Source organism: Antechinus flavipes, chromosome 6, assembly GCF_016432865.1.
Source record: "Antechinus flavipes isolate AdamAnt ecotype Samford, QLD, Australia chromosome 6, AdamAnt_v2, whole genome shotgun sequence".
NCBI lineage: Eukaryota > Metazoa > Chordata > Mammalia > Dasyuromorphia > Dasyuridae > Antechinus > Antechinus flavipes.
The window spans coordinates 97075430-97088343 of NC_067403.1; the positions used below are offsets into that span (position 1 = coordinate 97075430).

General features: G+C 33.4%; 1 protein-coding gene across 1 annotated transcript in view; it reads left to right on the forward strand.

The window, feature by feature from the left end:
* The window catches only part of LOC127541412 (tolloid-like protein 1), a 74136-nt gene that overhangs the window by 44418 nt on the left and 16804 nt on the right, over positions 1–12914 (forward strand). The window contains exon 8 of the mRNA XM_051966692.1: positions 8397–8610. Coding sequence (XP_051822652.1) covers positions 8397–8610 — 214 coding nt within the window. The remainder of the gene's footprint in view (positions 1–8396; positions 8611–12914) is intronic.

The window sequence follows — 12914 nt, forward strand, 5'->3', positions numbered from 1 at the left end:
AAGTCATATTTCATGTCTAACAATAATATCATTAGACTTATATTTAAGGTATGTACAAACACTTTCTATTTCATGAAGTATATTGTATACACTTGTACAAATAATATAGACATGGAACAAATGTATATATTTCATATACATATATATGCTTGATGGCAGAGAAATAAAATAAATTATAATACAATTAAAAGAGATTATTCTTTGACTATTAAGCAAGTCTTAGGACCTAAGTTTTATAAATTCCAGGGATTGATTTGATTGGTTTATGTCCTGGAATACTTTATGGAGATATTACTGATTTTTCCAGAAAATTAAAGACTAGCTTCTAAAAAGGATGGTATTTCATCTGACCATCTTCTTCCTGTCCATCATCATCAGATAATGCTTAATTTCATTTTTTAAACATAGCTAGAACCATTGAATTAACTAGATACATAGGGAGGAATACAAGATCAATGACAGCTAGACAGGAGACCCAGTCAGTGGCTCCCTCTGCTGTCATCTTTTTGTAGACTAGCTACAAAATTGTATCAATCTTATTATTTCTTTTATTGTATAGAGACTTTCAACCTAGATTAGAAAATCCAAATATTTGGCATAAGAAATTTCCCTGAAGACATAAGTTTTTGCACAAGGGATTTTGTGGGGAAATTTATTTGAAAATTGCTAATTGCACTTACATAAGAACCAACAGCATGGTCATATCATTATCAGTTGTCTGGTCATATGATAATAATATGGCCACAAAGATCATGAATTCTTCTTTCTATTATGCCCGCACTTAAGTAGCTAACTTGTTAAATTTTTTTGAGTGGGAAGATTATTTCCAAATCACAAAGCATTGATAATCACCTAATATCTAATTTAATTTACAATTCCATAGGCTTTGTGGTCAGTGCAATCTCGGGAACAGATTATAAGCATTTTTAAATGTGTAATGTAAATTTAAAAAAAGTACGCACTAGATGAGTTTTCTGAAATAATATAGAAATGGAAAATCAGTAGTGCTTTAACATTTTACAAATTTCCACATGGAATTACTGTATAGAATGACAAACCTGGGGCTAAGAAAACTTGTGTTCAATCCTGGCAATATTAAGTAGCCAGGCGATAAGTCACTCGCCCTATAAAAGCCTCCGTTTCCCTATCTATCGAGATGGGAAAAACAATATCTGTGATGTCTATGTCACAGAGTTTCTGTGAGGCTCAAATGAAATTGTACCTATATATATGCATATATGTAGTATATGTGTGTGTGTGTGTATGTGTGTATCATGTGTTAAATATGCAAAATATGCATATATATAGAAAGATATATTTAGACATTTATATACCACTTTGCAAACTTTGAAGCACTGTATAGGTGTCAATTATTGTGTTTATCATTCTTATCATCATCCTTATTATATTCTATATATATATATTTAGAAGTACATATATTTTCATAACAGTACAGTTGTACTAATAAAGTTAGTAAAATGCTTTTCTAATAAATCAACTATTTTAAAACCAATGGAGTTTTGCCAAAATACAGTTGTGACTGAATACACTAATTACTATTTAATTTGATATTATTCCCATATGACAAAATTAATTTTATGGTTAAAATCCAGCACCTGGTAATGGAAAAAAAGCATTTTAAATATTGTATTGATACATATTGTATTGTGACTTTTCAATAAAATACCAATTTGGCATTCTGTATGTTCTTATCAAATAGCATTCCTATTTTGCTAATTTTTATTTCCATTATATTTTCAAAGCTCAAAAGAATGGCCATTAGAATTGAATAGTGAGTACAAATCTTGTATAGATTTTTCCTACTTTGCCTTTCATGTTCATAGAATCCTGGAGTTGAAAAGGGCCTGTTAAATCATCTAGAATTTGAGTTTGTGTGGACATTGCCTGTCTAGAAATTTCTTCTATCAACACAATTTTTTTCTGTTTTTCTTCAATTATTTATTTGATTATTTATTATTATTATTTATTATACTCATTTATTTATTTAAAGTTGATACACATTACTTTAAGATGCTGTAGTTGTAGTTTACTTACTCTCTGAATAGATCTCTCCAAATATTGAAACAAAGGAACCAAATAATTATTTCATCATAGGAGGTGATACCATGACAACTTAAGACTTATTCACTTGTGTGTACTTAAAAATATTGCTTTAATTTACATCATGTTCCTTTAATCATCATGCTAAGAATATTGCTTTTATATGACTTCAAAGATATAGTATCATAGCCAACCATCTTCTAGAAGTTTTTCCTGCTCCCTCTCCTTTCTCTATCGCCTCTATTGAAGGTATTAGAACCTTCAATCTTATCCCCTAAGGCTCTTATGTAATGTGTGTGTGTGTGTGTGTGTGTGTTTGGTAAATTTTAAAATTTTATTTTAAACTTAAATACACAATGAGAAAAGAAAATAAATTGCCATCTACATAGCAGAACATGAGAGAATTCAACATAAAATAATAAATTTCCATTTCAAGAAAATCTATATAATAAAGATTACACATTATTTTCAAAACTGCCCTTTTTTTTCTTGCTTCCTTACTAATATTTTTGTCCTCTATTGTGCACTTTTTATTTTATTATACTCCTTCCTCCTCCTCCCCTAAAGAAGGGTACAATTAAACATATTATGCACACACACACACACACACACGCACACACACATATATATAAAGATAAATTTGTAATATACATAAACAGAGTTATTTATAAACATGTATATCTATACACATTTACAATACATTAGTAAGACCATATTAGCTTATTTCAAGTTGTCATCTGTTTCTCTGAAACTGGGCAGCATCTTCCAAATCCAAATCTTTCCATGTTTTCAAAATTAGCCAGCTCATGATTTACTACAGCACAACAATATATTCCAACCCAATCACATCCTATCTTAGGGAGTGTCTATGAAAAATCCCTGTGGGTCCCCGCCCCCATCAATTTTATGCAATTTTCTATTCTTGGCTGCATAAGTTTTATTTATACAAAAAAATCAATTGAAATTATCTATTTTACACTTCAACAATGTTCTCACTTTATAATATAGTTTAAGGTCTGATACTGCTGAATATACTTTACATATTTTCTCCCTGGTTTCTTTGAAGTTCATGTTCTTTTGTTCTTTCAAATGAATTTTTTATTATTTTTTTCTAATCCAGTAAAATGTGTTTTTAGTAATTTAATTGGGATGACTTTAAATAAATAGATTAGTTAGGTAAAATTTTCACTTAAAAATTATATTGGCTCTACCTACCCATGAACAACAAATATTCATTTATTTATATCTGAGTTTATTTGTATACAAAGTGTTTTATGTTTATGTTCATATGAGTCATCTTTGTGTTTCAGCAGGTATATGCTCAGGTAGTTTATGTTGTTTAGTTATTTTTAATGACCCAAAACTATAGTATATAATATAGCTTGTGCTTCTCTGTGGCCATAAACTCTGCTCTGCTTGTGGTCCTCCTTTCACCGCAACCCATATCCAACAGAGTCCTCCCCCTAGTGTCAGCAAAGGGCCCTCTGTAAATCTCCTTCTGGCTAATCCTTTTATCATCTGTAGATTGTGAGGTGTGGAAACTGCCACGGTTGCCACTGATGGACTCAATTTCTGAAGCCTGCTCCTGTTTTGCTGGAGCCTAATGTGTGCTGACAAGACCAGCATTGAATTGTGCTTGGCTCTCACTTTTAGTGCAACAAACCTTTCCTGCCAACTTTCCAAGTTGTCTTGGGCTGGAAAATTATTTTGCTCCATCTTTTGTATGTGTTCTGTCTCTTTAGAATTTGTTTTGAGTCATAATTTAAAGGTATTTGGAGGGTTTGGGAGAGAGCTCAGGTGATTCCCTGCTTGATTCTGTCTCACTCATATTATTTTGTTTGTAGTAGCTTTTAGTGAAATCAAATTCTAGTCCTGAGGTACAGGGAATAATGCCCAAGTCTCGAGTTCTTTTTACTTTTATTTTCTGAAGTTGATCCAAACTTGGGCTCTCCTTTCCACTCCTAATCCATATCTAGGGCCCCTAACCATACTGTTCTGCAAATGATTTTGTTCCCTGCAGTCCTTCCCATGTTTGCAAACTACAACTGTCCCTTGAACTGAAGTCAGAGACTGCTCTCCTGCAAATGTCCACAGACAACAAGATCCTTGCCCTTTGCTACTGCCTTCATTATTTATTTATTTACTAGCTCCTTCTCCCCCACAGCTGCAGCCTTGAAGGTGTCCTATATATACCTATCCTTGACATTCCTCAATTCTCTAAGATGCTTCAGTTTTCTCTTTTTCAGCCATCAGACCCCCAAAATTTTGTGAGGTGACAGTTATTAAAGCTGAGGCTGCCTCTCAATCCAGCTGCCCAAGGACTTATTGTTTCTTAAATCTATAAAGTATGCTGAATCTCTGCCTCTGGAGGTCTGGCCTTTTGTGGGGTCTTCTCAAATTGTCTTAGAAGGACAAGTGCTTTGCCCTAAGTTTATTTCTGCAGCTCTAAGACATTGCTTTTTTTGAGGAAATTTGAATCACTCATCTATCATCCTAGAATCCTCTCTTCTTTGTATATATCTTGTGTGTATCTTTTTATTCACAAGTTGTCATACACCTCCCCACCCCATTAGAATGAAGACACAGTCTTGTTCATTTCATTTCATTTCATTTTTTTGATTTGTAATCCTTATCCTATGCTTAGGGCATGGTAACTTTTTGTTAAATGTATATTTGATTGATAGTGTGAAATCATCTCTGAGAAAGTACACTGATGAATATCTGTCACCTCCACTATAGTTCAACTTTACTTTCTTATACATGTGTGACAGTCACAAATGTAAAAAGCAAACCTCATCCATTATATACTTTCCTGTACATCACACTCCAAACTCTCACAATTTGGGGAAAACATTTAAATTCTTATGAATTTAATTCTTATAGGGAATTCTTATGGGGAATATGAAGCAGAGACAGAGGGACTAGAACTTGAGAACTGGAGAATGTTGTCCAGCTGTTTATGGGACTGAGGTTGGGGTGTATCAGTCACTTTATCTTTAATCCAAATGCAACAAATTTCCACATCTAGTACTATCATTTTACTCAGGCCTTTTGTGAATAAAAATAGTTACTTTTTGTAATGTTTCCCATTAGCCTAAATGTCAGTATTTTAGGTAGAGGCATTTCTTCAAGGACAGCTGTTAATATAAAGTACTGTCCCATTGAAGCTTGGCTGGCTGCCATCAAGAATCAGATTAGCCTTGCTTGGGTGTTCCAGACAGCAGCATACAGTTATTATTTCCTCAGTCTGTGACTGAAGTTTAGTGTTATTTCTTTTGAGTTTAGCTTCTTAATCTTTTAGCCTGCCTTGTGGGAAATGTACAAGGATTTCTGACTATAGCCGAGGGCTATTGTCTTCAGAGATTTTTCTTGGTCTTGCTAAAACATAGTTCAGTAATCCTAATATTTCACAAATAAAATCACTAGACTGGATGAACTTTTAGTTTCAGAAAACTGAAATATCTCTAAAAACCTAAAAAGAGAAACCCCTTCTTTTTTGGCTTAAAAATGTCATTAGAGATAATAAGAATTCAGCTAAAACCTGAAATGAGGCATTTAGAGATTGAAGGGAAAAAGTTGTGGGGCTAAACTAAGTCGAAATGAATTGAATTCAGCAAACATATTTCAATATTTGCTAGAGACTGTATGAGGTACCAGGGATACAAACACTGAGTTGTAGCAATTATTGACTTAAAGGAGCTTATATTCTACAATGGAAAATCAATATGTACAAAATAGATACAAAGTAATTTCATGGCTAAGGAAACACTAACAGCTAGGAGCATTTGGGGAAATCTTTATTTAGGAGGTGACTTTTGTTTTGAATCTTAACCGGATCAAGGATTTTACAGAGGCTGAAGTGAGGAGGGAGAGAATGCTAGGTATGGGGGATAGCTTGTTTTAAGATAACATGATGGGTTTCTACTGCCTGGTGAATATGGCAATGATTGGACTATGTTCGAATCATAATTATTTATACCCACCCCTATTTTTCTTATGTTGATAACTGCAACATCCAATAATATTTGGTAAGAGTAGCAGTTCGATTAGGCTACCACCACTGAAATCCAATGACTTTTCCATCATTTGGATGAAGGGATTCTTGGACCAAGTTATGGTTTGTAATAAAGTCATCTATTGTTATTTTATTTCATGGAAGAACACCCTAAGGATTAGCCTGGCAAGGATTCCATTCAATTTCTCCACCTGTCTTGAACCCTAGCAGGATTCCCTTGTGGGTTCTTTTAGACTCATGGTTTCTGGCAAGTTTGTTATAGTCCAGTCCATGGATGATTTGGCTTTTGTTACTCTTATTTGCTCATCTGTGCCCTGGAAGTGATTCCTTTTGGACAGAATGAAATTGGACCTTTTCATCAAGTATTGCAGCACTTTGTTCTTCATTTTCTCTTTTTTTTTTGCCTTCAACACATTGGCATATGGCAATGGATAACATTCTAAGAGTAACATTGTCTTTATGGCACATGGGTAAGGCTTTTGCATGTGTGTGGTACAACTGTAGGTGAGGCTAGTTAAAAGATGGGGGCAGCTACTAATTTTGGTTTCACAACTAAAAAAGCCTTTTCTTATAGATGAAAAATCCATTAGTGCCTATGGGAAAACGAATACTTATATACCTTGAAATCAGTTTGTTAAAGGAATCTCATCTGATTTAGCTCTTGTAAATTTGGTCCAATTCCATTAGTAATTTGATAAAAAAGCTTGGGCCAGTTGGATCTAGACCAAATATCTGCCTGCCACCTCACTTGCCAGCTTGACCTACACTGTTATGCTGTGTTGCTATGCACTGTTAAACAGGTGTTATGATTCATTCCAGAGATCCTGCATTTCATTAGGAGAGAGAAATGGCCCTTTATATCATTCTTTTGGAGTTAAGTGGGCTAATCAACAGGCTACAAATGCGGGCCTATGAGTTCTCATCTCAATTCCAACATTTACTCATTGAAAGTGCTTTGCAAAATCAGTGAGCTTCCCCCACCCCCTGAATTAGAGGATTACAATTTCTCCTTAATCAGAACAAAGAAATGAGATTTAGCAGATCAATGGGTCGGAATGGCTGGCCATCCACAATCAACCATGACAGTGAATCATGTTTATCCTGTGCAGACTTGACAAACTCCTCCAGTATTGAATCATTCTCATAGGGAAGAAATTCAGCCCTCTATGTGGCCAAATATGCTTGATATAATTTAATACAGATATTATAAATGGCAATAAAACTCATTTTCAAATTCACTCTCAATTGTAACTATTTGGCTAATTCAGCAGGCAAGTTATTTAATTTCTCTGTGCCCCAGTTGCTTCATTTGTAAAGTGAGAGAGTTCGATTTACATACTTCTAAGATATTCTCCAGTTATGAAATGGTGTTCTTATGACCTTTTCTTAATCTCTCTCTGGAGACTGATATATAGTCAAGTATCACAGATACCTGTTCATACACAATGATAATAGAGCCAGACTAATGAAAAGATCTGGTGGTTATGACCAACAAGTAGAAATTAACATGCCTCTAAGGATATAAATAGTTATGGGAAAACCATAAATTTTGTTACCACTTATATAGCATACTATTGGAAATCATAACCACCAGATCTTTCAGGTGGTTCAGTTTTAGCTTCTGCTTCAGGTAGGTTATTAAACATCTACTTGTAGGACATATTTCTAATCCCAGCAGTTATTGTTTGCTCCACTATTCCAAATTTCCCTATATCCCTTATAAAATATGACAACCAATTAGAAAATAAAAGTTACTTCTGATGCTAATATGTCATGATCCCTTTATTTTTTTGATCCTGAAAGTTACCAGAATTGGAGAATGGGGTGGGAAAGCCACAGGGGAAGGCAAAAGAATAAAGATGGGAGGTAGAATCCACGTGTGAAGAGCAACAAGAAGGCAAAAAAGGAGAATAATATATAACAAGGCTTGAAAGATAGGTCTGGGCCAGGTTATGAAAGGCTTTTAAAGCCAAACAGGTGTAGATCATCTTGTTAGTTGTTGTAGCTTAACATTTCATTAACATGGGGGCAACCTAGTGAGGAACCTCTAGAATATAATGGAGGTGTTCATAAGACAAATGTATAGTCTACCTATATACTTTTATTTTTCAAAGTTAGTAGGATCTTCTAGAATTTGCTAAGTCACCCGTGGTTAAGCATTATACTGGAACATCAGTGTAGGGTAATATTACAAAAAGGAATTAATTCACAACAACCTTCTCTCTTTTAAATGTGATATTTCCTTTTTTGTTTTGAAGAAATTATGTATTTTTCGATTCTTGCTATAATTTAGAGGATTTTTTTCTATTTTTTTTGACAGGCTTTCAGTGAGTTTGAGATTGAACAGCATCAGGAATGTGCTTATGATCACTTGGAAGTGTTTGATGGAGAAACAGAAAAATCACCAATTCTGGGTCGTCTGTGTGGCAATAAGATGCCAGATCCCCTGGTAGCAACTGGAAATAAGATGTTCCTTCGCTTTGTTTCTGATGCGTCAGTACAAAGAAAAGGCTTCCAAGCCCGGCATTCTACAGGTCAGCAAACTAAACTATCCTGATTGGAGATAAGTGGGCTCTTCTTCTATGGTACATAGATATCTTTGATTGAAATAAGAAGTGATTCTTAAAAGATAGCAAGTACATCTCAATTTAGGAGAGAGCAAGCCATTTTCTGAACTCTGCAAGAGTTCTGTCAGTTGTCCAAATTTTTAACAGCTGTAACGAAATACTTAGAAACTATTTTGGCACAGAATGCACTAAGAGAATGGTCATAGAACAGTGTACCTTAAAGCATTTCAAGTTTATTGGTTTGATCAGATTTGTCATTTTACAGATGATTTGAGAAAAAAACCTATAGAATAAATGTTTATTAAATAATTTTGATGTAATTTTGTAATTTTGTGGAATGATTAAGAAAACCTGTGTTTGAATACCAACCCTTGAGGTTGCCAGCTACTTGGGCTAACTTAGGGCCTTCCTTTCCTCATGTACAAAATTGTGCACTTGATCTCCCAGACCTTTCCTACTAAGTTGGTGATTCTGTGAATCAACATAAAACCTTACATTATCTCATTTCGATTCTTGGAATTTTGATAGTTTGAATGTCACATCTTCAGTTATATTTTTGATTAATAGAAACAGACTTTTATTTCTGAGATAAAGTACCATCCTTTGCCTCATTGGAAACAAAATCAAATTGTAAAGATGTTGTATTTGTTTTCTTTTACATATGAAATAACTGAACCATCCATCACTCTACCTTAGAGAATTAAAATTATTATGATATAGCATCTGTCTTTAAATGTCTTATGAGCTACATACAATTTACTTTTATTCTCTTTAAGAACATTGAAGGGAATGTTAGCTTTTTGCTAAAGTCACTTAGTGACCCCTAGTGGTCCAATACTTTAAACAATTTCAACATTTTTTCAATATTAAACTTTTTGTCCTGAAGGAGAAAATAATAAGACAAAACCCTAAATTATTTAGGGTAAGCATGCTGTGGTAGAAAGACCAATAGAGCTAATTAATCAGGAAGTCCTAGGTTAGAATCCCTCTTTTGACAGTCTACTAGCTATGTGACAGGGGCGGGCATGTCATTCTATTTCTTTTGAACCCCAGATAGGAAGGAAGAAAAGAAAGAAGGAAGGAGGGAGGGAGGGAGGGAGGAGGGAGAGAGAAAAAGAGGAAGGAGGGAAGAAGAGGGAGGGAGGGAGAAAAAGAAGGGAAGTAGGGAGAGAAGGAAGGGAAGGTGTCATCAGGCATTTATTATACTTTACCATATCCCAAGAACTGTTCTAAGAGTTGAGGATACAGAGAAAGGTTAAAGGTTACTTTCAAGGAGCCCACACTTTGATGGGGAGACAGCATACAAAAAACTATGTATAAATAGTTCAGTAAAAGAATACATTTGTAATATCTGATGATAACCATATATCTCATATTTTTTTCTGAATTTCTCATACTCATTGTTTCTCATGGTGCATTTGATTAGAGCTGAAAATATACCTAAATTGACATTTTATTAAATATGGTTTCTCTACAGCATCTAGGTCATATAGTAAATAGAATACTAACCTGAGGCAAGAAGACCTGAGTTTAAATCTGATCCCAGTCATGTTTTGGCTATGTAAACCTTGGCAAATCACTTAATTTATGCCTACCTCAGTTTCCTCATCTCTAAAATGAAGATAATAATTCCTTTCAATATTGTTGTAAGGACAGAATAAGATATACTTTTTCTTTATTTCTTTATCTATTTATTTAAGCTTAAATACAAAATAGGAAAAGAAAAAAATTACCACATGCACAGCAGAATCACGAGAGGATTTAAAACATAAAACATTAAATTCCATTTCCAGAAAGCCTATATAATAAATACTACATATTGTGTTCGACACTGTCCATATTTTCTTTGTTTCCTTGTAGGTTTTCTTTTGTTTTCTGTGGTGCCCTTTTTTATTCTATTCTTTTTTTAACCCCTTTTCTATTCCTCCTCCCCCAAGAAGACTTCTGTTAAGCATGTGTGTGCACATCCATACCTCTGCACATACATATATACACACATCTACACCCATATATACACAAAATACATGCATAAATACACGTAAGCATATATGCAATACAAACACATAAAGGACAAATACGCATGTGTATAAATAGACATCTATAATCATGTACATATATATTCACATACATGTTTGCAAGGCCTTTTTTGTCTTTTCTTTCCCTGAAAGTGGATCATCTTTCTTAGGTCTAAGTCTTTCCATATTTTTCAATTTTCCAATCTCATACTGTCTAGTTATTTTAAATAGTCCAAAGCAACATTGATTAATATGACTGGCAAGTAGTATAATTTCCCTATTTTTTCTTTAGATTAAATTCTTTAGATTTTTATTTTTAACTTTGTCTGAGATGATGATTACTACCCCTGTTTTTATACATAACAAATTTTATTACTGATCTTTATTTTATATTTGTATATTTCTTATTTTCTATCAAAATGAGATACTTGTAAAGCATTTAAAGCATTATAGAAAAGCTGGCTCCTAGTAGCAGCAGTAACAGTAATGATAGTAGAAGTGGTATAGTAGTAGTAGTAGTAGTACTAGTAGAAATTTAAAGATTGAAAGTATTATTATGGTTAGTAATGGGTAATATAAACACCTACAACTTTCCATCTTAAAAAACAAGCCAATTTACTTATTAAGGCAAACAAACAAAATGTTAAAAACATCATACATACTCATATTAAATCAAGTACTTAAATAATAAAGTATGTCACAATTCACATATTAACCTGGATCATAATCTTCCAATGAATTTAGCATCTTTGGGAATGCATTTAATAGAAACATTGCAAGATAACATATAAAGGAGAAAACTAGATTTACTTGGGGTAATACATAACTGAACTTTAGGGTTTCATGTCACTGGTACATTTAGTAATATCTGTATTTCCCCTTACTGCTTGTCTGTTGGACCTCATTATTCTTTAACCAGTAAAATATTCCTCTCCTGAATTTACAAGCATTTACAAGTTTTTAAAAAATGTATTCTCTCTCCAAAAAGGGTATTTAGGAAATCCTTCTTCTTCATGTTTATAGAAGTTCCTTTGAATCAGAGAAATGCAAAAAATCATCAGAGAGACTATCTCTAGACCATACAGACCAGGCTAGCCAGTTGTTCACTCATCTTGATGTAGCAACTCAGAATGGAGATTATAGAAAGAGAACTCAGACTGATACTTTAAGAAAGATAAATAAATCTAGCCAACTCACCAGGACAAAAAGCAGTTGTAAAGCCTTTTTTTTCTCAATCAAACCAGAGGTAACATCAGACAGCAAAAGGCACTTACAAAAAACTTCTCTTTCCAATATTAGGTGATGCCAAAAGACAGTGAAAATCTTGGCCAGTGAAATCAGTTGCCACTCTCCAGAAAAAAAAGGAACCTCTTAACTGAAGCCTTCTGTCAGCTGACTGCTTTGGCTCATATAAAGTAGCTTTTAATCCTTCTTTAATTTTTCTCAGATTTTTATCCTTTCAGTGGCTTAAATAAGAGTATCTTGACTCTCATGGACTAAACTTTAATTTGAAAGATAAGTGTTCCAATTTTTATTTTGAAACAAAACATCCTTTCAAATTCATAGCTTCATATATAAATATTTATAATTTCTCATTTTAAAATTTTTACTCTCTTCAGTTAAAAGACAATTGCATATACATGAAATGATTGATTATAATCTTCAAAATATCCTTTTTTGTGTTTGTGCATCTCTGATATTGTGCTTCTTCATATTTCCTTCTTTCCAATTCCCAGTAAATAAGCTATTTATTTACCTCTTTAAAACTGTTAACATACAGTTTTATAAAATAATTTAATTATATATATTTTATGAAATAATTTAATTATATATATAATAAAAATATATATACATATATATGTGTGTGTGTATATATATATATATATATATATGCACACACATGTATATCTATATCTATTCTATACCTTCTCTGAAAAACTGAAAATTACTGGGTCTGGCTACAATACTTAATACTTAAATGACTCACAGATTAACAGCAAAATGCTTTCCTAGCTTCTTATCACACATGAGCCTAATACTACATATATGTTTTGCTGAGCCAATTGGGGTTAAGTTATTAAGTGACTTGCCCAGGGTCAAACAGCTAAGAAGTGTTAAGTGCCTGAGACCAGATTTGAACTCAGATCCTTCTGATTTCAGGGCTGGTACTCGATCCACTGTACCACCCAGCTCCCCTAATCCTATCTATCTTAAAACAAGGTGCTATGTGGGCTCTTAGAAAGGGAAGTGAACACT